This window comes from Eublepharis macularius, chromosome 18 (genome assembly GCF_028583425.1).
Source record: "Eublepharis macularius isolate TG4126 chromosome 18, MPM_Emac_v1.0, whole genome shotgun sequence".
In the NCBI taxonomy this organism is placed as follows: domain Eukaryota; kingdom Metazoa; phylum Chordata; class Lepidosauria; order Squamata; family Eublepharidae; genus Eublepharis; species Eublepharis macularius.
Window position 1 is genome coordinate 22,514,588 of NC_072807.1, and position 26,819 is coordinate 22,541,406.

General features: G+C 44.3%; 1 protein-coding gene across 1 annotated transcript in view; it reads left to right on the top strand.

Annotated features, from left to right (window-relative positions):
- The window catches only part of AGBL1 (AGBL carboxypeptidase 1), a 433,907-nt gene that overhangs the window by 289,074 nt on the left and 118,014 nt on the right, over positions 1 to 26,819 (top strand). Inside the window, exon 22 of the mRNA XM_055003103.1 lies at positions 6,398 to 6,561. Within this exon, the coding sequence (XP_054859078.1) occupies positions 6,398 to 6,561 (164 nt within the window). The remainder of the gene's footprint in view (positions 1 to 6,397; positions 6,562 to 26,819) is intronic.

The following is a 26,819-nucleotide window of genomic DNA, read 5'->3' on the forward strand; positions in this document are numbered from 1 at the left end:
TGCAATGGTATTTAAGGCCTCAGTTCACCCACGGCCTTTGCTGGAACAATATCTGTGCAATCTGTTGGCTCCAGCTCCTACCTTGACTCCCAGACCTTGAGCAGGATAAAATACGAGAGCTGAGTTAGACATGCCTTTGGGAGATCTAAAAGTGCTTTTTAACTTTAAAAAAAATGGATCTAGCAGCTCTGCGGGACCCTGATTCAGACTGAGACAATACGGTGTAGAGCAAGGGTATTTGTTGGATAAGTATTGTCGCCGAGTAGCATATTTGCACAGCAGATAAAGAATCACAGAGACGCGTGTGTTCGGCTTCTAGAATAAATGTTTACTACGTATAGGGGAAAATAGGGTACATTGGGTATAAAATAAAGAATAGCTAACTTAGTTCCTACATCCTTACATCCTGATGATCTCAAGGTAATGGTCTAACTAGCTGGAGAGCAAGGCGTCCTGAGAAAAGGAGAGAATGTAAATTGCCCCCCAGTAAAACTGGTCAGCCAATAATCAGTCCTAGTTCTGTTCATTAAGCATGCAACTCCCCTTTTACCCTGGTGGGGAAGAACAACATGACATCTAACTCATGCAAACAAGTTGCCTCTAACTAAACACAAATCAATTATTTCAGGATTAAAGAGAATGACACTTGTAAAAATCCCAATAGTATTACATCTCCCCCTCCCTCTTCCATGTGGCTTTGACCATCCAATCAGACCTGTCCCCCATTTTAATTAGCACTGGGCCTGGAAAGGGAAGAAAAAGACAGGTAAAGAGAGAACCTGTCTTTTTCACCTTTTAGAACTAACAGCAACCAAGGGGCACTTGATCAGTATAACTGCACAGGGGGAGAACAGTTCAGGATGGTTGGAAACCCAGGCAGGAGGACTGTTTGTAAACTTGCTTGATGCTCTTCCTATACAGTCAGGCTAATTTGGCAAGATCAGCTCCTTCTAGAGTTGCCAGCCTCCAGGTGGTGGCTGGAGATCTCCCGGAATTACGACTGATCTCCAGGCCACAGAGATTTGTTTATTTGGAGAAAAGGGCTGCTTTGGAGGGTGGACTCTATGGAATTATACCATGCTGAGGTCCTTTCCCTCCACAAACCCTGCCATCTCCAGGTTTCACTCCCCCCCCCCCAAATCTCCAGGAATTTCCCAACTTGGAGATGGCAACCCTAGCTCCTTCTCTTCTTGATTCTCTTCCTTGTCCCCTAGGGAAGTTGAAAGGTGGGCAGATGCCATTTACATGGCACAGTGTAGATGATGCTTTGAAAGAGTAAGGTAAGAAGAAAAGCCCCTTCCACAAGGAATCTGCAGTGTGGCTTTTGGAATGACAAGACAGGAGGAAAAGCGAGAGAGGTTGTACAATAGTAGCAGATACACAACAAAAGGACTGCAAAGAAGATGAACCAAATGAAATTCTAAGAGGAATATGTCCAGCAGCACAAGTGAATCCTCTAAAAAAATGGATAGAAAACAGGGGAGGGGGGATCAACTTGGAATGTATTCGGGAACAACCTTGGTGAGAAATTCACGGCAAGCAGAAAGCTATTATTTAAATAGGAGTTGGAAAACCAGAACAAGGCAAATCATTGGCAGTGAAAGTCTAATATTAGGTTTTAATCTGTTCACACAAACCCTTCCTTTATTAGATGAACTGCCTTCTGGAAGATCCACCATATTAGGCAGAAATATATTAATAATTGTGCCTTTGGATATTGCCGTCACCAGTAGAAACAATATTGAACTGCAGTGATCTATAAACGGGGAAGATGGGCGTGAATGCTTTGCACAAACGACATGCGTGCCACAAGTAGAGAAAGGACAACGAACTCCAAGCCTAGATATTCATGGACAGCCTGAAGAAAAATCCAGAATAATATCAGGATCGAAAACTGACCCCTGGCAGTCTGTGAAATAATGCAAGTTTTCTCTCTAGGGAGAGAATAACTTTGCATTATCAACCATGTTACCCTTCGCTCTCTGTACATGCATGCACGCTGACCTCTCCCGGCATCCTAATGCCTTTACGTATGCACAGTGGTGATCTACAGGGGCTGGCTGTAAATAATTCGACCGTCTCCTTCCCCACTAATTCTATCAGCAGCATCTCAGGCAGCATACTAATGATAAGCATCCTTTAGCAGTGCGGAAAGTAAACACAGCACTGTGCGGAATATGGGAAGACTTGCCGTCTTTAACTGTGCCTAACCTGGCCACATGCTTTTATTGGCAGATGGACACTCTCTGGTGCAAAACCTTCAATATTTTACAGGGGGCGGGGGGAAGTAGAGATCCTGGTACGGACTTGTGAATGCCCCTGTTCTCAAACCAAGGATGGATGCCTGAATCTCCCATCCTAACATACAAATCCACACACTCATTTAAACATTGTTGAACGCTTTTCTCCTCCTCCTCTTTCATCTGCAATAGCCTGCTCTGCTCTGAAAAGCACCGAGGGTCTTTATCCTTTTAGCTGTATTAGGAAAAAATACAATTGCCCTGTGATATGTTATCAGCTGAACTTCAACAGCTCTGGTATGTCAGCTTTAGGATCCGAATGCGTACATTTACACACATGAGCCCTGGATATATAACGCACCTGGCCTTTTCTCTGACTTAATTTCAATACACTTCAGGCAGACATGGGATGGGGGGGGGGGTGCCTAAGGAGGACTTCAGTAAAGCAGAAAAAGAATCTGCAGAATTTTGCAATGAAAGGTGTGTTGCTTGCCATTTTCTGGAAGGTCCATGCATAGCCAACAAGAGTGAAGATTACCAAGTGGGAATTGATGGACAATGTGAGAGGCTAACAGGGCCAAACCAATGGGTGTTTGAGAATTCCTAGTTTTACTGGGACTGCGGAAACTTGGTTTAAATCCCCATTCAGTCATGAATTTCACCACTCATACTCTCAGCGTGAGAGCCATGGGGTGTAGTGGTTAGAGTGTCAGACTAGGATCTGAGAGATCTGGGTTTGAATCCTCAGTGTGCCATGGAACCTTGCTGGGTGACCTTGGGCCAGTCACACACACAGCCTGTACCTCACAGGGTTGCTGCTTGAGGATAAAATGGAGATGGGGAGAATGCTTTAATCCACCTGGGGTCCTCATTGAGGAGGAAAATGGGGCTTAAAAGATGCAAAAAGGTAAAGGTCATCCCCTGTGCAAGCACCGAGTCATTACTGACCCATGGGGGGACGTTGCATCACAATATTTTCTTGGCAGACTTTTTGTTACGGGTGGTTTGCCATTGCCTTCCCCAGTCCATCTACACTTTACCCCCAGGAAGCTGGGTACTCATTTTACCGACCTCGGAAGGATGGAAGGCTGAGTCAACCTTGAGCCGGCTACCTGAACCCTGCTTCTGCCGGGATCGAACTCAGGTCATGAGCAGAGGTTGGGCTGCAGTACTGCCGCTTACCACTCTGCACCATGGGACTCCTTATAAAATATGTAAATAAAATAAATAAAAAATAACCTATCTGACACGGAATCTCTCTACACAGGGAAACTCAAGTGAAAGGTCTTAACACTTGTTTTCCCATTGTGGATACACATGCACCAATAGGGAAACAGAGTAAACTTGAATATAAGACCACACAGAAAGTAAGTCACTTGAGCGTCTCTGCATAAGACGTCTTGTGTAGAGAGACTCCCAATTGAAAAGATAAATGTGTGTGTGTGTGTCATCCACAGCTTCTTAAGAGGTAAGAATGAGTGAATGCTTGATATTTCTTTTTTTCTTTTCTTTTTCTTAAAAAAACTCTTGATTACTGTTTTCATGACCAAAGTCATAAACAGCGAGTTTTCTTTTTTTGTTATTCATTTATCTTTTTTGTCAGCAGTTTCGTTTCCCTGCGTCTTGCTGCTGGTTTTGTAGATTTGTTATACTTGTTGTTCAGTCATTCTGTGCAATTTATACAATATTTATCTTATACATGTATCATGTTGATTTATTGTGGCACCAATAATGTTGAAAAATGCATATGTTTTATGCGGAGAATTTGGTTGCGAGGATATAGAAAATGGCATGAGAACAGAGAATCCCAGATTGGGCTTGTACAAAGCAGAAGCAAAATCTAAAAGGGGGGACTTCCAGTTGGAAACAGCAGGGACGAGAAATTCAAAGTATCCCCACTTTTGATGAAGGGTAGGCTAAAAAAGGTAAAAGCCAGGGAGAAACTTTCTGTCTTCATAATGTTTTTTTTTCTCCTTTGCAATAATCCTCTATTTGTGCAACGAGCCAAATAATTCAGATAATCCTAGGGGAATGAAGCCTGTATCTTTGAAGGAAGCTGCTAGCTGTTACTAAAGGCAGGGCTTTTTTTCAGCTGGAACGTACTGGAATGGAGTTCCGGAACCTCTTGAAAATGGTCACATGGCTGGTGGCCCCGCCCCCTGATCTCCAGACAGAGGGGAGTTTAGATTGCCCTCCGCGCCGCTGAGCAGCATGGAGGGCAATCTCAACTCCCCTCTGTCTGGAGATCAGGGGGCGGGGCCACTAGCCATGTGGCCATTTTCACCGAGGGCAACCCACTGAGTTCCACCACCTCTTTTCCCAGAAAAAAAGCCCTGCCTAAAGGGATCTTCTATGGTAATGGAGATTTGACCTGGTGTCAGTGAGCATGCCTCTGAGAAGGGTCAGATTGGATTGATAACAGAATAGTAGCCAAAGCCAGCGGTTCTGTGTGGGGGAGCATCAAATTATGCCTTTAGTGTATCTAGGGTCAAAGTCATGGTGAGTGTATAGTCTTCTGTCTCTTTATCATCAAGACAGCTGGGGTCCAGTTCCCATCATCCTGAGATATGGAAACGCCTATTTTTTTTTTAAAAAAAACCAAGAATGACGTGTGTCCCACAGAGATAAAATGAGAACCTGTTCCAGCTCACTTTCTGTGCTTTTCAAAAGTCATTCATAGGTGGGGATGGGAAAAGGTTGTGCAGATGCCTTGGCTTGGGTCAGCATTGCTTTGCTTGCAACATCCAAATCATAGACGCCTGGCAAAAATTAGACTGTGCCATGTTCATCTTCCTTTGAGTATTTTGGAGAATATTTGCTTGGGCTGGGAAATGTACAATATGAGATTTCTGAAACCAACTTTATTTGCAAATTCAGAACAATTGACCCCACCCCCCACCCTGGGCTTAATAGGGACATTGAATTCTTCTCTCACTACAGATGCTGATTTTCTGCTTTTGACACCCCTGCACTGTCAATCTAATTACAGTATCATTATACCCAGGGAGTTCTGGAACCTCTTGAAAATGGTCACGTGGCTGGGGCCCCACCCCCTGATCTCCAGACAGAGGCGAGTTTAGATTGCCCTCCATGCTGCCACTCTGGCGGCATGGAGGGCAATCTAAACTCCCCTCTGTCTGGAGATCAGGGGGCAGGGCCCCCGGCCATGTGACCATTTTCTCCAAGGGCAACCCACTGAGTTCCACCACCTCTTTTCCCAGAAAAAAAGCCCTGATTATACCTTACACCCTTTAAATACTCCTTCCACCCTCTGGCTGGACAAAAACCCTGCATAGTTCCACGTCCACTCCACTTTGATTCTTGAAAGCTTTTGTCCTGGAAATCTAGTTGGTGTTTTAAGTTGCAACTGGACTCAAATCTTGTTCTTGGGCGAGGAAACTTTACCTTAGCATTTTGTTTGTGCTAGCTTAGGCTTGGATTTGGTGTTACAGCAGATGCCATGAAAACCATCAGGCTTTGGCATCTCCTCCTTTTCATGAGGAATGTGAAATGTGTGATGTGATCCTTCTTGCATTTCCTCACCCACGCAAACAGCATCCACTACTACAGAAGAAACCACAGGCGACTTTGGTGTGTGAGGATGTCATGTCACGTGGTTTCCGACTGGGGCGAAAAGAGAGACAAGGTCTATTCCCAGCCTTGCGTGTGGAGGCGAAGGGGACATGGTTGTCATTAAGGGCTTCTATTTTTTCTAGAAAGCCACTAAAACCTGATTAGGATCTGAACTCCTTAGGTATTTATCTCATAATTGCTTTCCTATCGATTTCAGGTAAGCAGTTCATAATTTGCTAATGATCTCTTGGCCCCTGTCATTTCTGCTTCTGCTGGTGTTTACATCTTCTTGGAGACTCAAGGGTGGGGGGAGCTTTCCCAAAAGAGGGAGGAAAGAATGGCTTTATTGTGGTCAAAGGGATTATTGAAGTTACCCGGATAGCCCACCTGATGGTCCAGTCTTACCAGCCATCTGCCAGCGGGGGCAACCTCTTGGCTGTACATATCTTCGGAATATCACGCGGCCACCCTTGCAAGAAAGCCAGACAGTGCCATGTAACCCACACGATCTCCCCAGCCTAATACGGTAAATTCCAACTCTCTTTTAAAAAGTTTTTTTTCTGCTTCCCCCCCCCCTCCACCAGGGTTTGCAGATTGGCACTGGGGAGCTGGAGGAGATGGGGGCCAAGTTCTGCCTGGGCCTCCTGGTATTGCAGCTGAAATCTCTGCCCTGCAGCAAGGAAGTGATGGCTCAAGCAGAGGTTCTGCTAGACCTGGAAGAGGAAATCGCAGATCATCGGTCACAAAGGTCAGAGTCACAGCCGGTTCCCTGCTTATTCCCCCCCCCCTACCATTCTTATTGGAAATATGAGTGGGAATTTAATACCCAGGTTTGAAATGAAGAGCTCTCCCTTTGAAGACAGTAAAAGAGGTTGTTGTTGTTGTTATGTCATGAAGGCATCAAGAAAATTTGCTTTTGGTGAAGACTAGAGGTGGGCACGAACTGAAATATGAACCAAAGTTCGTCACAATCCGGGCGAACCGGCAGTTCATGTCAGCTCATTTTTCACGAACCGTGACGAATTTTAGCCCAGTTTGTTTGGTTTGTATTTCAGTTTGTCACTGCAGACAGCCTGGCACCAATCAATTAGTTTCATAGGCAATGGGGGGGTGGGCTCTCTGCAGGCCTTCTGCTGACCCAGAAGTGACCTTTTCACGAACCAAATGAGCCAGTTCACGAACTGGTGCAAGTTCGTGAAAGTTTGTGGTTCTTGAAATGTGACGAACCATGAACTGCACAGTTTGGAATTTTCTCAGTTCGTGCCCATCTCTAGTGCAGACACATTAATTACATTATCTCTGCTGATATACTCAGGCCTGAGGTTGTTGTGTGTAAGAAGAAGCAACACGGTAAATTTCCAGTGAACCAAAAGGAAAGGAGTTGAATTAAAATCTGTCCTAAAGTACCCAGACATAGGGATGAAAGGAATAATTATCCAAGAAACTAGAAATAGGGTTGGATGAATGCTACTCCTTCCATTTTGTACCTGAACCTAATCTTGGTGCCTCAGGTGTTCTGATGAGCCGCTGCATATTTCTGTGGACTTCATTTATGTGTTTTAGCTATGTTTCATTTCCATTGAAGACACATTACAATTCCTACTTGCATAGTAATGTTATAACAATACATACTGAAAGGAGTATCTAATATGTGTTCACTCCTCAAACAAAAATCCTAGACATACTTATGGAAACAAGTATGCACATGTAGATAGGTAGATAGGTGCATTTTATTGTATATGGCCATTGGCCTTTACAAGACAGAACGTATAATATGCCCATGTATTTCCATTCTGTGATGGGCACAAATTGGCTTGGGATGGCACAGTGTAGAGAGAATTCCAGCTGTGGAGGAAGTTGGAGGCATTCTAGACTATCTGGATCTAGTTTGTGAGAACTTCAGTTTACCACAGCCCTTTTTAGGGGCATGGAATTGGTCAAATTCTGTGTGTCGTGAGGCTTCTTTTACTTTATATCTGACGGTGGGAGTCTGCCAGCCATCTTTCTGTACACCTGAGGACAGGAATGCCAAGGGAGAGCAAAGCACATTTCTGTTTAGCAAGAGTGGGTCTCCAGTTGCTCAGACAAGCAGGTGGACTTAATCTGGAAGCTTTTCATTGGGAATTGGTTGGAGAATGTTTCCTTGGCTGGTGGGACTGGTTCTAGTCATTGAGTGGTAGCAAACGGGCAGAATCTTTGTCTGGTGGCTCACTAGTTCAATATTTGTTGTGTCTTGAATCCTGACAAGGGTTTTATGATTGTTTAGCTTGAATGTTCTGGAGAGGCTCAGCATATCTCTCAGATTATTGAGGATTATGTTACTCCCTTTAAAGTGTGTAGTCTGTCAAATTCATAACACTTGAGTCATTTGTCGTGGCCAGCCAGCACTTTTTTTACCCATCCTCCAAAAATACTTTTATGAAGGAAATGTGACTGCATGAACATCAAGAGAGCATGGGGTCACTTGTTTTGAAAAGCATCAAGATTTTCCAAGCGGCAATGCTGGGTGTTCAAATCTATGTAAGCCACATAGTGATTGAGTGGATGGGCTAAGAATCTGCACTCTGGTGGTTCGAATCCCACTACTACCATGAGCTCAGCAGGTGGCCTTCAGTAAGCCCCCCTCTCATCCCCAGTTCTCCAGCTGTATTGTGGGGATAATAACAACTAGAGATGGGCACGATCTGCATTACAATCGGAAAAAACCCATATAATGGTGATCACGCGATCATGACCCGGTGGATCGTGATTGTCCATGGCCAACGATCCAGCGATCAGGAGAGGCTTGGATCATTGCGTTCGGGCTCAGATCGGGGATCCAGACACTCAGGCACCAGTAATCTATTCCCCTGGCAACTGAGCCAGGGGAAAGCCTGAGCTCTGTTTGCCCTCCTTCTGTTGCCCTGGGAACCCGAATGGAAGCCCAGCTTTCCTTGATCAGCAGGGCTTCCTTCCAACCACAGAGCAGCAAAGCAGTCACAAGTTGTGAGAAGACACCCAGGGGAGGGAGGGGGAAGGGGGTGTTCTGTAGCCATGGGCACTCCAATCTCATCCCTGCAAACCCTGATAGGCAGCTCTGACGGCCAAACACAGACCTCCTGTGTTGTTGAATGGGACTGAGGGGAGGCGGCTCATCGTCACCTCCCTGTGCCCACCAAGCCCGGCGGCCGCCACCACCACCCACCTTCCCATATAGCTGGGAATAGCAGTGTGCCCTGCTTTGGCCTCCACAATCCACAATCCACGGATTGAGAACAGGAGATGCTCAGTGTGGATCATTAATTTGAGATCGTCGCTAGCGCTGATCCACGATCAGCTGGATCGTTAATTTTTTTCAGATCGTGCCCATCTCTAATAACAACACTGACTTTGTTCACCAATTGGAGTGGGACACAGATCTGTCTAGAAGAGTGCTATATAAGCACACTGTTCTTATTCTTCTAAGCATCATAGAGATAAAATATGCTGAGTTGAAGCTCACCCAATTGTGGGGACAAACCAATACACCCTTTTTTATTTCTTTTGTTTCCACATGTTGTTTGCTACGAATGGCTTTAATCCACCCATTCTTTTGTTGTTGTTGATGATGGTATCGTTGACGTGTCTATTCCTTTTACACATTGGTTATGCAATTTATGCACGCAATGCATTTCATTTGTATGCATAATAGATGTCTACGATGATTTAACGATTCACAAATCATGTTGAAGAATGAGTACATGTTATGGGGGGGGGAGGATTCAGGATGAGGAAACAGAAAATGGAGAGGAAATAAAGACTAACAGATTTGAGCTTGCATCAGGAAGAAGCAGAATTGAAATGGGGCTATTCAAACAGAACTGGCAAGCTTGCAGAATCTGATAGCATCCCTTCCCATTTTGTTAATTCAATCAATCATCCGTATTTTCCCCCCTGCACAAAAAGCAAAGGTTGTTGTTGTTGTTGTTTCCCCTGGTAACAGAAATACCCCATAATTTATGGTGGGTTCCCATTCTTTCCCTTCAGGGATGCTTTAAGAGCCATTAGCACCACCTGTTTGTGATGCCGGAGACCATATTTACAGCCTTGTTCATCATTTTTAATGTTTACGGAGGAGGAACGGGGAGGAGGGACAGCCTTAAAAATAGAGACATTTCTTTAGATTAGTCATGCTCACTTATACATGTGAGCGTATAAATGAAGCAATTACTGGGTGTTCCAAACACCAACCCGGCCACGGACAGCGGCCTGACAAGCAATTGGCGTGTCATTAAAAAGAACCATTCAAGCCTGGCCAGACGGATGGATCCCAGGCATAAATCAAAAACCTTGACTTCAAAACTGGAGCTGCAGAAGGATTTGAGTCAAAATAAATTTCAGATAGGGAAGGAGCATTCCAAATACCTGACAAAGCTGGGGGCTTAAAGAAAGCAGCGAGTAATTGCTGAGCTGGGCCAGGCCCGGTGGAATTACGTCTGTCGGCATCAAAGACTTTTGTGGGGTAGATCTGGGAGGGAGTCTCTTCAACATTGACCTGTTCCTTATGCTTACCAATTCAGTGTTACTCCTTTGTAACGTAGGGCTGCCAACTCCAGGGTGGAAAATTTCTGGAGATTTGGGGACAGAGCTGGAGGAGAGTGGAGTTGGGGGAAAGGAGGGCGCTCACCGGGGATGTGATGCCATAGAGATGCCCTCCAAAGCTTCCATTTTCTCCAGGTGAATTGATCTCTGCAGTCTAGAGTTTACTTGAAATTTCAGATCTCCAGCACCAATCTGGAAGTTGGCAACCCTAAATATGGGTAGCAACTTGAGAAAGGGCCTTTTGGTTGTGATTCATCTGTCTGCCTCTATTGTTCTCTTCCATGTTGGGCAAAGACATTTTTTGTTTCATTTGGCATACCCCCAATAACTGTTATGGGGTGCCCTTCCCCTTTTTAGTGTTGTGTGTGTTTATATGTTTTTATTGAATTGTGCTATATATGCTTTTTGCAGTTTTTGTGTTGAAATGTTTTGACGTTTGCCCCTTAGGGACCCAATTTGGGTGGAAAGGCAGTATATAAATGTATTAATTCAATACTTAAAATAAATAGAGAACGGTCAGCAACTGGCAGCTCTTAAATCGAGCCTGGCCCCAAAGAGAGCCAGTTTGGTGTAGCAGTTAAGAGCGATGGGACTCTAATCTGGAGAATCAGGTTTGATTCTTCACTCCTCCGCTTGAAGCCAGCTGGGTGACCTTGGGTCAGTCACAGCTTCTCAGAGCTCTCTCAGCCCCACCCACCTCACAGGGGGATTGTTGTTGTGGAGTAATGATAGCATACTTTGTAAAGCACTCTGAGTGGGTGTTAAGTCATCCTGAAGGGCAGTATATGAATTGAATGTTATTATTAAGTCAATTAGCCCCCAGTTGCCAAATCAGAGGCATAAGACACTGTGGGAAGGGGAGGTGTTTTGGAAAACAAGATTTTCTGGGCTGTGAGGGAGTAGAGTTGGAGCATTGACCAAGCACCCATTTGGCAGAGTACTATTTGCTGACCGGGAGTAGAGAAAACTTTAGTTTTTACATAGTTAGGAGCTGTAGGGTAAGTGAAATCAGTTCTTCCTGAGGAACGTGGCTGGCTGGATCAGGTAAGTCAGTGATGCAGTACGTGAACATCCACGGGCAAAGTGACATTAATACCACAGGCTTAGACAAACACAAAATGGTTTTATTAAAAACATTGTGTACACCAGGTCCACTGAGATGGTTAGAGTGTTGAATGAGGATCTGGGAGATTCAGGTTCAGATCTTCACTCTGCCATGGAAACTCGCTGGGTGACCTTGAGCCAGACAGACACTCTCAGCCTGACCTACTTTACAGGGTTGTTGTGAGGATAAAATGAAGGAGAAGGATGTAAGTTACTTTGCATTCCCATTGGGGAGAAAAGTGGTGCATAAATGAAGTAGACAGATGGGCAGATGGGCGAATGGACGGATGGACAGACAGAAGTACTTATTCACCCAAAGAGTGATTAACACATGGAATTCACTGCCACAGGAGGTGGTGGCACCTTCAAGCATAGACAGCTTCAAGAGGGGATTGGATAAACATATGGAGCAGAGGTCCATCAGTGGCTATTAGCCACAAAGTATAGATGGAGCTCTCTGTCTAGGGCAGTGATGCTCAGTATTCTTGGTGTTTCGGGGGGGGGGGCAATCAGTGGGAGGGCTTCTAGTGTCCCTTCCCCACTGGCAGACCTCCTGAGGACACCTGGTTCGGGGCCACTGTGTGACACAGAGTGTTGGACTGGATGGGCCATTGGCCTGATCCAACATGGCTTCTCTTATGTTCTTATATTCTTAATTGACTGGCTGATGACTGGTTTGCTCACTCTGTTGAAATAATTTGTCTGCAGCACATGGCATAGAAACCATAGATCATTGCAGGCAAAATCTGGCCACCCGCTGGTCTGTGTGAGAATACACATGTTGAGTGCCCTGTGCTGAGTGAATATATTAGATGGAACCCACCAAACAGGTTTGAGCTGCTCACAAACAAACAGCGTGACGGGGGAAAAACCTTGCTCACAAATGGAAGCAGAACGTGAGCCAAATCGGCGGGTGTTAGAGCATCCCTGCTGCTGTCTCTGTTCATTCCTTTTGTACCACAAAAATATACAGTTTGCCTCCTAGGCACGTTTCTCTTTGCTCCAGTGCCTGATATAGTTGCCAGGGACTCTGCAGGTGAGAGCCTCTTCCCATGACAGCAACTGATTCCACCTGTCAGGGCTTATCTGTGTACATGCCCCTTAATCCAGCCATCCAAACTGTTTTGGCTCCACGTCTGTTCTAGGTTCTCTCTCCTACAAAAGAAGGCTCAGAACTGACAGCACAGAAGCACACCTTTCTACATTTGAACTTTCCTGATCTGAGGACAACGTCAGTACATTTGGAAAGGGAAAAGGGAGAGAAACAGCAAATTTTCTAGTGAATAATGTATTATATGAGCTTAGTGAGTGTAACATCAGCTCAGAGGTCATATAACTTAAGGGGGTGGAATTTTGTGCATAAATTCTCTCCGCTGCATTAAAAAAAATCTCCAAAACAATCCTGCATGGTAGGGCTGGCACCTTTCGGATTGATGTGTTGACTTATTTGCAGAAAGCTCTTTGTTTTAAAATGGAGGAAAATTTTAAAAATGCACTCCCTGCCCTGTGCATCCTAAAGTGGTACAGGCCACTCTACCAGCTCAGCTCTGCTCTGCTCAGCATTTTACCATCTCATTCTGTTGCATGGGTAGGACCAACCTACCCAACCTACTGATCCTTGAGATCAAAAGTAAGGAAGGAAACATTCCCATCCCTTGTGTTGTCCTTGCAGTGATATTGCTGTATCATCCGACATCCTAGCAATCAGACAAAATGCAAAATGGCATGATCAGATACCAGAACGGAAGTATTTACACCCTTTCCCTGGATACGTTTTAGAGTCTGATTCAGTTCCGAACTGATACATAATCTCCCCTGGCTGATGTGGCTCCTCCCTCCCCATTCCTTAGTACAGTGAATGCGGTTTAGAGTGGCATCTCTTTGGAGAGCTGAGTGCAAACCCCACTCCTCCACTTGAAGCCAGCTGGGTGACCTTGGGCTAGTCACAGCTCTCTCGGAGCTCGTTCAGTCCTACCCACCTCACAGGGTGATTGTTGTGGGGATAATAATAGTATACTTTGTAAACCTCTCTAAGTCATCCTGAAGGGTGGTATATAAATTGAAAGTAGTTGTTGTTGTTACCTTTGCAGAGCAAAGCAAAAAGAGGGCTCCTCTAAGTCTGGAAAGCTACCCAATAAACAAGAAAAACCTCAGGGGTACACTAAAGATGAATTAAATATTCTTAAAAAAAATTTTTTGCACAAAGTGCCAAGTGCCAAAGTGCTAATGTACATCATTCAATAAATACTGTACACTTTGAAAAAGCATTTTGCCGAAACGGGATTACAAGTTGGCAAAACCCGTCAGGCTCTTCATCCATATTTTTTTGGCTTCCAACTATTACCACTAGACTACATTGTCTCCTGGAAAGACTCCACTCAGGAACCAATGCAGTTTACAAGGGAACAGAAAAGAGAATTAATTCATTGTGAACTGCAGCTCTGGAGGTCTCAAGTAACCTATACCGGTTGGACTTTTGATTGAATTTGTATATATATATTTTTGTATGTGATTATTGCACAATTGTTGTTACCTTTGGCAGAGATCCCAGAATGGCCATTTTTAATTTAAAAACATGTTTTTGTGTGGACATCACCATTAATCCACTGGAAAAAGACTGAAAAGCTGGAGGGAGTGTGTCAGTAGTTAAGTGTCAGTAGTTAGCTTTTCATTCTTTTCCCCTTCCCTTTCGCCACTCTCTCTCTCTCTCAGCTTAACATTCCTCATAGGAATGTTTCTTGATTATAAAATGGAGTAGGATACAACAATACTGTAGGACTCTTAGGGATACCTTTGGGGAGAAAAGTGGGATATAAATTTCCAGGGCTTTTTTTCTGGGAAAAGAGGTGGTGGAACTCAGTGGGGGAACTCAGGACCACACAATGATGTCACTTTGGGTCAGCTGGAACAAGGAGGGAGTTTTTTAAAGTTTAAATTGCCCTCGGCGAAAATGGTCACATGGCCAGTGGCCCCACCCCCTGATCGCCAGACAGAGAGGAGTTTAGATTGCCCTCCACGTCGCAAGGTGCAGAAGGCAATCTAAACTCCCCTCTGTCTGGAGATCAGGGGGCGGGGCCACTGGCCATGTGACCATTTTCAAGAGGTGCCAGAACTCCATTCCACTGCGTTCCCGCTGAAAAAAAGCCCTGTAAATTTCTAAAATAAATACATAAATTTTAAAATCGTATGGACGAACAGACAGTAGTAGTCCCTGGCATATGTTTAAAACTTACTGGGTTGCTGAGGATCTTGGGAAATGTAGTTTCTTGACCTCCCATTCCAGTTGGGAAAGCCACTATACTTCCTATCAACACCAGCAAGAAATAATGCTGGGTCAGACTAAGATGGTTAGTTTCTTTTTTTTAAAGCCCTCTAGTTACTTCCTCCTTCTCTTCATAAAGATATGAGGCTTGGGGAAGGGAAAAATTGGTGGAAGAACTCTCAAGTTGTGTAAGGAGGGAGTCAGCTGTATGTGTGCACCAATACATGAGCATCCTATTGAATGCTCAAAAATTCATACGGAGCATTTTTGAGCATTCTATAAGGAAGCCTGTAAAAAAATGCGAACAGTTCATGTCAAGCACAGGGAAGGTTGCCTATTGCTGCAAATGTTTTGTTGTTAGGGGACTTATAAGACTCCTCAAGGATGCTATGAGATTAGCCCCGTCGAATGCTCACAAATGCATACTGAGCTGCTTTGAGTGTTCGATAGGGATGCTTGCAAAAACGTGAACAGGTTCATGTCAAGCGCAGGGTTGGTTGCCTGTCGCCATAAACATTGTTTAACAACAACAACAACAACAACAACAACATCTGATTTATATACCACCCTTCAGGACAACTTAGAGAGGTTTACAAAGTATGCTATTATTATCCCCACAACAATCACCCTGTGAGGTGGGCAGGGCTGAGAGAGCTCTGAGAGAGCTGTGACTGACCCAAGGTCACACAGCTGTCTTCAAGCAGAGGAGTGGGGAATCAAACCCGGTTCTCCAGATTAGAGTCCTGCTCTCGTAACCACTACACCAAACCGTGGATCTATATGACTCCTCTAGTACGCTTTGAGAGTGCCCCAGAACTAGCCACAGCTGCTTTGTTCACAGGCTTACCTCACAACCTCGCACTCACCCCAGATTTTCAGGCATTCTCTCAGCTGGGAAGATGAAGTGGCAGCGTGCACTTCGGACATCATGTTTTTGACAATAGCTTTCATGCCTCATTTACTGGAAAAGCGATTAGGTTCTAGTCAATGCTCTCTGAGTTACTTCACATTTGTCATGACCAATGAGGGGACGGCAGTTGTGACGGTTTCCTCATTCACAGCAGGGGGACACAGGAAAAGCAAAAAATACTCCAGGCTGGCTTTCTCTCACTTCTGCCTCAATCTGGCTTTTTAATTGGCTCTACTTTTCCCTGCTCTTTCTCCAGTGAGCTTGATCGAAAACCTGTCGTATGCCTTTGGGGAAATATTGCAACGTCTGTTCCCAAGACCACATCTGTATGCCGAGATATATGAGGATTGTGAATGCAGTGATCATGGGCCAGTGCTCGGACTCAGTTTGTGGCTGCTTTGTGTGTTCATGTGTCAGGCCACAGGTCCGTGTAGCTGAGAAAGCTCCATACAGACTGTCAGTGGCTCCACAGGATATCTGGTACAGAGGGGTCTTTTGCTGAAACCCTTTAATGTGTGAAATGGGGGAGGGGACTGAACCTAGGACCTATGCATGAAAAGCAGATGCTCTTCCATTGAGCCATGGCCCCTTCTTAAAGGAAGGGGCCCTATAGAGAGCCAGCGTGGTGTAAATGACTAGGATCTGGGCAAGCCAGATATGGTCCCCCACTCTTCCATGGAAACTTGCTGGCTGACCTTGGACCAGTCACATACTCTCAGCATAACCGACCTAACAGGGTTGTTGTGAGTATAAAATGGAGGAGAGTAGAACAATGTAAGCTGCTTCAGGTTTCCATTGGGGAGAAATGAATTAGAATAAAATAAATATAGTGAGTTACACCCTTGGTCCATCGAAGTCAATCTTTTCTACAGTGAATGGCAGTAGCTCTTCAGGGTCTGAGGCAGGATCTTTTTCATCGCCTACTACAGGGATCCCCAAACTTGTTGAGCCTATGGCCATACTGTAACTTTTTTGAGTCTGAATAGAGTGTAAGTCCATGAAATGTATGCTGGGTAGGTTTGATGGAAACCGGCCAGAGGTTTGGGAGGTGGATAGAGAAATTCAAATCATTGTAGCTTCAGTGCCATGATGTTACTTCCAGTGCAGCCCTGGAACTTATGTCCTCACATCAGGGTAATGCTCTATGATTCTACTGAAATGCTTTTCTGGGGAATCTTAGAGCATTGCCATGACACAATGACATCACTTCATAGAATCATAGAATCATAGGATTGGAAGTGATCTCTAGGGTCATCTAGTCCAACATGTTGCAAAATGCAGGAAATTCCCAAATACCCACACACACACCTTACTCCACATCCAGAAGATGGCAAGACTCCATCAGAATCCCTAGCCAGACTGGCCTGGGGAAAATCGCTGCCTGAGTCAGGGCCAAGCTACACATGACGAATGACACTTGAACGGCAAGTGGATTGAGTGGAGGGCAAGTGAACAGGGAGAAATACACTTGCCGTTCAAGTGTCATTCGTCATGTGTAGCTTGGGCCTCAGTCATGCTGGAAGTGCTGTCACACCATCAAAGTGATGACTATTCCCCCAGCATTTTCGTCCTGCTGCGTTACCAAGTGGTGGCGAAGGGTTAGAAGCTGCCAGTGGTCTCCGCCAGTCTTACTCCTCATCAGGGCTTTTTTTCTGGGAAAAGACATGGTGGAACTCAGTGGGTTGCCCTCGGCGGAAATGGTCACATGGCCGGTGGCCCCGCCCCCTGATCTCCAGACAGAGGGGAGTTGAGATTGCCCTCCGCGCCATGGCGCGGAGGGCAATCTCAACTCCCCTCTGTCTGGAGATCAGGGGGCGGGGCCACCGGCCATGTGACCATTTCCAAGAGGTTCCGGAACTCCATTCCACCGTGTTCCAGCTGAAAAAAAGCCCTGCTGCTCAGGGTCAGAACGTTCACAAAATGTCTCCCATGGGGGCACAGTCCAATTGCAGAACTTAGGAGGTTGCACAAAACATTAAGAGGTGGCAAACTCAGAGCGGGACCACAAGTGACTCCTGACACAGGTTGGACACTTGCCAGCTTCCCTCAAGTTTTGATGGGAAATGTAGGCAGCTTGGTGGAATGTTGGACAAGTGACAGTTGAAAAGTCCATTGGACAGCAGTCAGAGAGCGAAGCTGCGAGACCAGGATGCCTACATTTCCCATCAAAACTTGAGGGAAGCTGACTAGTGTCCAACCTGTGTCAGGCGTCACTTGTGGTCCCGCTCTCAGTGTCTTTCTACCGTGGGTACCGCTGGTTCTGAAAGGGTGCTCTGTGCAGGCCTAGATATTCTGAAGCACATGCCTTGTTTTCCTCCACTCTCCTTGCAAATCGCATCATCCCCTTTCATCCTATTACACCGAGCTTAGGCCGAACGCATTCTTCGGAAGCTCAGTGAAGCAGCGCTGCCGGTAATGAATCTGTTTGGTATTCAGATGGACTCCACACAGGCATCCACAGGTGGGCCATTCTAATTCAGCAGCTTTTCATTAACGCTTTCCCGAGCTGTCTGTGCTTTCCTCTGTTTGCTCGTTTTCATATTATCCGATTGACATTTTTTTTTTTATTATGAAATAGCCTAGGAGTTGCACGGCCCCTGAGATCATTATCAAATGCCAGACCGAGACTTTGAGTGCCAGGCCGGGCTTAAATTGTGCACACTGTTGCAGAGGTAATTAATTTATCAAATAACATCTAATACATCTGAGGAAGGGGTAGGAGGGAGGGGATTGAATCAGAGACCCGGAAGCCATCAGAGCTGGAAACTTAGAACTCTTTTGAATGTGTCACTTTGCTGAGGCTATTCAAATTATCCAGGAGCACAAGGCTATGGATAACTAGGCTTTGTGACTCCAGCTGATTGACGGTTTTGTTTGTTATTTTGATGCCTTGGAGCTTTCTGGGTTTTCAGATCATTATCCAATGCCATTTAAGACCTCAGTACCAATAACACTGCCTTCTAGGTCTTGGACTATCTAGGGTAGGGGAGACTAAAGATCACTCACCTAAGACGTGAGTGCTAAAATCTTCATAGACAGGGAGCTGCTATAAGGGGTGTCCTGACCTGGATGGTCCAGGCTAGCCTGATATCAACAGATCTTGGAAGCTAAGCAAGGTTGCCCCAGGTTAATACTTGGATAGGAGATCATTAAGGAAGTTCAGGGTTACTTGATGTCCCTAGCTACCTCAATCTGATCAGATACTGGAAGCTAAGCAGGGTTGGCCCTGGTTAATACTTGTATGGGAGAGCACCAAGGAAGTCCAGGATTGCTACACAGGCAATGGAAAACCACCTCTGTCTCTTGCCTTGGAAACCCTATGGGTTCTCCATAAGACAACTGTGACTTTACAGTTCCTTACACAGCATATGAGGTAGAACTGTGGCTCAGTAGTAGAACATCTGCTTAGCGTTCAGAAGGTCCCAGGTTCTGTTCATGCCATCTCCAGCTAAAAGGGATCTGGGGTAGGTGATGTGAAAGACTTCTGCTAGTGCTCTGGGAATGCTACTGCCAATCAGAATAGACAATACCGACCTCAATGGAGCAAGGGTCTGATTCAGTAGAAAGTAACTTCACATGGTAATTTTTGTCCCATTGCTCCTTCCTCCATGCCACCTTTCTTCTCTGAGCATGAGGTTACTGGCATGTTCTTCCTTCTTGGCCTGATCAGGCACCTATCGTGTCTCTGCAACAGCTTGTCAATGGAGGGATCTGGTGACCTTCTGTTGGCTGCCCTTCAGCGCCACCTGTGAAGATGACCAAAAGATGATATTGCAGTTACCAGCTTAGCAGGAATCCGGTGTCACAAAGGGCCAATGGAGTCCTCCTCAATCTTGATAAACTTGCTGTCTCTGGTTTGACTTCTTAATCTGAGCAAACCACTGCTCGGACCCAGATGATCTCTCGGGCTGCCCTGTCCCATTTCACTGCCTGCTTTCACCAGACTGCTAACCCTGGCAAGACATTGCCAATTCCTGATGCCCTGTGACCTTCCTAATTAATATGACAGAATGTTCCTTATTTTGTTTATTTTTATATTAGTTATATTTTATGTTAGTTATCTTTTTACATTCGTACTGTCAACAATACTGTTTCTTCTGCTTTTCACCATTGGTTTTGTAGTCCGTAAGCATATTGTTCTGGTTTTACACAGTTTATATGATATTAAGGCCTATAATACATGTTGTTTGTATATTTATTTATTTTTTGGTTAAACATCTATATCCTTGCCTTATCTCCTCAACGTCAAAGTGGCCAACGAAGCAACACCTTGGAGACAATGACAGCACACTTAATGCTGATTTTTGACTTACAAATAATGCTGGGAAATTTGTGATTGATTGATTGATTGATTGATTGATTGATTGATTGATTGATTGATTGATTGGCTGGCTGGCTGGCTGGCTGGCTGGCTGGCTGGCTGGATGGATGGATGGATGGATGGATGGATGGATGGATGGATGGATGATTGATTCAAATTTTAGTCCACTCTCCCCGCAAACAGGCTCAGAGCAGATAACAACATTAAAAGTTACATAAAAATTTACATTAAAAAAGCATAAATAACATGCAGTTCAATCATAAAAGAATTCTGGATGATGGTCCCAATTCACCCAGCTCCAATAAACATTTCTATGGATGGGAGATGGAGAGAACAGCGGGAGTCTTATGGATGGAAACTGTACATTTTACAGGAACGATAAGGCTTCTCTGCTCCCTAATCCCCTTGATATTTCTAGATTAACATGAGCAACCATTTATTTAGTTCTAACTTACCATGACGTGGAGATAGGCATTTGATAAAGTGGTCATCTCTAACAGCTTTGCAAATAGTGCAGAGAATAAAAGCTGACCACTGCACTAAAATAAAAAAATTCTGGGAAAGGCTAGCAAAACTTGCCAGGGTTTGCAATTGCCTTGTCTCTGTAGTTCTACTAAGTCTGTATTTCTAGTTTAACTAGTGGTTTTGGATAATAGAACAAAAGTCTAGTGGCACCTTAAAGAGTCAGTGTAGTCTAGTGGTTAGAGTGTTGGTCCAGCATCAGGGAGACCCAAATTCGAAGTCTATGGATTCTTGACCATGGAAACTTGCTGAGTAACCTTAGGCCAGTCACACTCTCAATGTAACCTGCCTCAAAAGGTTGTTGTGAGAATAAAATAGAGGAGAGGAGAATGATGTAAGCCAATTTAGATCCCCATTGGGGAGAAAGGTAGGGTATAAATGAAGTACAGAAATAAATAAATAAATAAAGACTATCCGTAACTATTTCAATATGAGCTTTCATAAGTCACACCTTGCTTCTTGGACTCAGGAAAACTTGTATTAAAATGAACATTGTTAGTCTTTAAGGTACTGCTGGACTTTTGTTTTATTTTGCTCCAATAGACTAATTATAACTCTTTGTAGTTACAGAACACTTTCATCCTTGCTTGGAATCCCTGGTGGCCTCCTAACTAAGGAATCTCTAAGATTAGGTGCACGTTGCTGTCCAGTCAAATAGGTGCTGAAATAATAATGCCTGAGGTTATAATGGCATTGCTTAAAGCAGAGACGATTGCACGAGAACCCAAGAGGGAAAGGAAGGAGGAGCATTGTTAAAATAAATTATCTTACTTCCTCTCTATCTAGTTTCTCCTGCAATCCAACAATGCATTTCTTTTCCTCTTTTTAGGAACTTGGAGTTAGTTTCTAACCAATTTGTTTTTGATCCAAGAGAAATTTGGAGAGAGGAAGGGAAGTTCTGCAGAATGTCAGGATTCTACTCTGTAGATGCTCAGAAGCAGGCAATGTCTTCCCAGGCCTTCCTCTTCTCCTGCTAGGACACCACCTTCACCCTGGGGTGTGAAACTAGCAACTGCAAGAACTGACGTTCCATGATTATGGAACAGCCTTCCCAGGGAGGTACATTTGCCCCCCTCACTGTTGATCTTTAGATAGTGTTATTTAGGACTGCTTTTAATTAACCTAGTTTTCCTTACTGACAGTCTTAAACTGTGCTGGGGATTTAGTGTATTTTTATTATTGTTGTTTTCTTTACCTTGTAAGGTGCATTGAGTTCCTGCATGGCGAAAAGGCAGCTAATAAATGCAATAAGTAAATAAATAAATATAGCAGCAAAAGGGTGCATTGATTTTGCTTCAAGAGAAACCTCTCTTTTAAAAGAGAAAGAAAAGAATAAGAGGAATCAATGGCTATATCTAGAAAAGTGAATTTCAGAAAAATAAATTCCTTTCCCGATAACAACCCTAAAAAGGCCTCTTTTTACCAGCAGGGCAAGCCTGCTTGCAAATACCAGAAACCTATTCACACAGAGCTTTCTGCCATATATTCTTGCACATGCTTTTCTCCACTCTCTCCTGTACAGATTGATGCTTTTGCATGCTCAAACCGTTACTCATGTTGTTTAAACACCTCATCTCATAAACAGGCAGCGATGTCCTTGGTCCATCATTAAAAATGTCCTTGATAGCCAACATCAGCACCAGGCTTTTTGATGCCAGTCTCTCTCCAGCAACTATTTCCTATGGTAGGTATTACAGCTCAAGCTCTTGTAGCTCTTAGGAAGGAGTGCGGGTTACCAAATTACTTTCTCCTAGTGTAGGTGGGAGCCGGGGTGACGAGATGTCACTTTTTCTGTCTTCCTTGATCCCAAGAGATGTACATGCACTGGAAATAGCACAGAGGTAAACAAATCTCAGTTTTTAGTGTGCTGAATAGTTTTATATGTGTAACTTAGAGGAAAAGACCTTGGTAGCTGACAAATGAGAGGGAGAGAACAAAGGCGCATAGCTTCAGCTTTGAACAGGCCTAGATTCTAAACTGCAGTGAAGTTTAGTAATTAATCTGCTTCACTGTATGAAGTCTCCTTTAGTTCAGCTGAATTGGGTGGCACTCTGAATTGGGTGGTTTATACTAAAAGTATAAACATATCAGATCCAACAGCCTCTTTTTCCCCAAGTAAGTCTAAGACAGACTTACTTGGGAAAGAAGCATTTTCCTTTTCATGTCACCGCTAGATGGTGCAAAATGTAAGAGACAGTAAAATGTCAGGGACAGACCAATGGCATTTCCAGGGTGCTCCAATTCTTCAGTTTCCTGTTCATTCATTTGTCCATCCGTCCATCCGTCCGTCCGTCCATCCGTCCGTCCGTCCGTCCGTCCGTCCGTCCGTCCGTCCATCCATCCATCCATCCATATGCTGCATATGCAGAGACCTGCCCTCAAGGCAGTTCACAAACTAACAAAAGCAGAGGCAGTACTGTGTAGTGGTTAGAGTGCCAGACTAGGATCTGGGAGACCCCTGTTTGAATCCCCACTCTGCTGCAGAAGCTTGCTGGGTGGCCTTGGGCCAGTCATACATCCTCAGCGTATCTTGTCTTACAGGGCTGATTTAAGGCTAAAATAGAGGAGAGAAGAATGATGTAAGCCACTTTGGGGAGAAAGGCAGGATATAAATGAAATTAAACAAACAAATGAAACAATCATACAATTATCGGTATTTTTAAAAAGTGAATAATAATTAGGTGCTGTCAAGTTGCTACCAGCTTATGGTGACCCCTTCATGGGGTTTTCAAGGCAAGAGACGAGCAGAGCTAAGGGAATAAATACAGCATAAATATTCAAGTTCCTAAAATGATATCTGGACTTTTGGAGTGATTTTTTTTGCAAACTTCCAGGAAAATTGGGCTCAGTTCTCAGTGTAGTGCTGTGCTTGCAGAAAGGACAAAAATCCCATGCATTGGGTAATATCTAGGAGGGTTTGTTTGTGGTGCAAATAAGAAAAATAGAATTGAAAGCATCTGGGGGTACCTTTCTTGATACACTTCCTATTTAACCATTTTTATTGCCCTTTCTAGCAAACCGAATGCAAAAGTGTTTTCGAACCAAGCGTGTGAATGGTTTCTCTCTCATTCTGCCCTCCACGAATGGGTCCAGAGCTGTGATTAATAGCCTAGGAAATGTATTTCTGGCTTTGCAGCCAGTAAAAGAAATTTCAGTGGAACTAAATTAATCATGAAATGGACTTGGAGAAGAAGGGAAAAAAGAATACTAGGGGATTTAATTTATAAATTAGGTTAGCTCCAAAGTTCAGAGGGGAATTTGGGAGAACAGCAAATTCTTGGTTTGTCAACTTTTGATTACAAGAACTGACCCTATGGTGGGGCCCAGGTGTCTGAGCCAAGACCTGCTGGGTTAGAGACTGAGTAATACAATCCTGACTGCTTACTAAGTGCCAGTCTGATATAGTATTCAGCATTTAATAAACCATTCTAACCAAAACCATGTCTCTTTTCTTATAATTACTGCATACATTAAATAACAAGGGGTACTGGGATAATAACACTATACCCACTAATACAACGAATGACTCATATGTCAATTTCCCATTCAATAACTGTAAAGTGCTAATTTTCCTATTAACTTTTCATTAATAGTTTATAATAAATAATTAATCCAATATTGCACTAGTCCCTTCACAGTATCACGGTTCAAAGTGCACAGATACCCCTGGGTATACAAAAACACAATTCACATTATAATCCTTTGTAACAGTCCAATCAAAGTCCCTGGTTGCTGTGAGAAATTCTGCAGCTGAAGGGTGGAGCCCAGAAATCATATGCAAACATTTATTTATTAATTCTTCATGTTTTTATCCTACCCTTCCTCTGAGGAGCTCTGGGTGACAAATGAACCTTCCCCACTTATCTTTACAACAACCTTCTAAGGCAAGCGAGGCTGATAGAGATGCTGTTTGTCCTGTGGTAACCTAGTAAGTGGACTTCATGGCCCAATAGTGAACTGAATCCAAGTAGTCCTGCTCCTTGTCCAACTAGCAGCATGCATTCCAAAATTCCTGAGCTGAAAGATATATATGAAAACAATCACTGTTTCAGGTCGTTACAGTGGTTTCCAAAAACAGTAACGCAAACTCGGGATACTTTGGAATTACAAAAACTTACTGATAAGTTATAACCATTAAGCACCCGGCTTCTTGAACATTCTTGTCTGGGCTGCATTGAGGACAGGTTCTTTAATATCACCTTGCCTAAATGTACTGCTGTCCGATTGTTGCATCCAGTCCCTTTGTGTCCCAAAGCTCATTTCTGCTTAAGAGCTGCCGAGGAAACTTGAGATTTAACGGCAAATGCAATGTAGCAAATGTATTTTTGTTTATTTATTTATTTACCCTTGGGGACCTGCTGTGGACATCTCAGAGGGTTTCTTGCATCAGGTGCATGCGACAGTATTTAAGCAATGCCTCGTTACTGAACTAGCAACTCCCTTGATGGAAGCAGGATTGTATCTAAGAGAGAAGCATCCCCTGCTCTTACCCCTGCTTGGTTTTTCCGATAGATCCCAGCATGAAGGCAATCAACCTCAACTCCGAAAATGTTTTTAGCTGCGCCCTCCGCCACTTAGGACTACGTGGGGTATTGAATTATCTGCGTTGCTGGCATGAAGTCAAGTGCCGTGCTTGGCAGCTTCTCATCTTCCATCAAAACCCACTGACCTTCGCAATCTTCATGCTGATTAACTTTGTCCAGCATTTCCAAAGCCTTTGGATTGCCTCTATCCCCTGTACGCTTATGCTTGAAGATAGGAAGGCTAACACACTGAAAATGCCTTTCATTACAGCAGGGGAGAAACAAAGGATCAAAGAAGTCTGTCGGTAAATGAGAAACAAACACGATGACCCCTCAGCTGCTTGGCTTGGTGCCAGAGGCTATAAGACTGTGGGTTTCAAACAGCCTCCGAGCTGATTAAGCGTTCCTCAGAGGGAAGGTCCACAAAGTCTCTTTGTCCACCACTATCCGATAGTCCTTCCCCTATGTGGTATAACCACTGAAGAGGATTGGCTGTACTCTGGAGTTTCTGCAGAGTTAGAGCCTCTCTACACGAGAAGAACATACGTCAAGAGATGTATTGTTAGCTGTGAAGGGTAGTTTAAAAAGACAGAGGTGGTGGCAGGGCAAAGGCTTTGCTATGCACTGGAGCTGTGTGAAGGGGCTGTGAAATGCCAGAAGGGAAATTTCAGCCCATTATAACTTCTCCAGGTCCGAGCCCGGCTCTGGAAGGCAGCTCCAGCCCATTTTCATTCCTCGCTGTCCTCTGGTTGCTGTCCCACACAGTTTTAGACTGGAGAAGTTAAATTGACAGAACCTCTGGAGAGGCAAAGATGAAATTGACAAACCCTCTGAGGAGCGATCTCCACCAACTCTGTCTTTTTAAACTATGCTTCCTGGCTAACGTTGCATCTCCCTACATTTAACAAACACTCACTTAGAGCCAAGCTACAAGTGACGCCTGACACAGGTTAGACACTTGTCAGCTTCCCTCAAGTTTTGATGGGAAATGTAGGCCTCCTGGTCTTGCAGTTTGGCTGTCCATTTAATTGAAGTTTACAGAGCAGCAGTCTATGGGAGGGAGAACATGCGGTCACGAAGGGAGTACAGGCATCAGGCTCTTGCCGGGCGCCCCCCTTCCCCTCCACTGGGTGTGCCTGTGGGGGGTGGGGGTTCTGTAAACTTCAATTAAATGGAGAGCCAAGCTGTAAGACCAGGACACCTACATTTCAGCCAAGCTGTAAGACCAGGACACCAGGACACCTACACTTGAGGGAAGCTGACAAGTGTCCAACCTGTGTCATTCATCACTTGTAGTTTGGCTCTGAGGCATCTCATGTAGAGAGACTCTCAGACAGAAACCTGAGAGCGAGGCTTGGCCAACCAATCCTTATTGATTTTTTTTTCTTGTCAAGATTTCTTCCCAGCTGCCTACTAATTAAATAGCACTCAGAGAAGCTTATGGTGATACACAAAATTCAAAATAACAGATTGAAATGTTTTTTTTTTTTAAATCACCAAAGTGGCATTAAAACCAGCACCAAAGAATCCAAACGCTCATGGATGACCAGCAGTATAAAACCAGAGATAATGAGCAAAGATCCAAATTATTTTTTTTTCTTTTGGGGGGAGGATATCAGCAAGACTCATTCAGGTTGCTTCATCTATCACTACTCTCAGCACTCAGAGGAGTTAGCCATGTTAGTCTGTAGTAGGAAAATAGTAAAGAGTCCAGTAGCACCTTTAAGACTAAGCAACTTTACTGTAGCATAAGCTTTCGAGAACCACAGCTCTCTTCGTCACGCATCTGACGAAGAGAACTGTG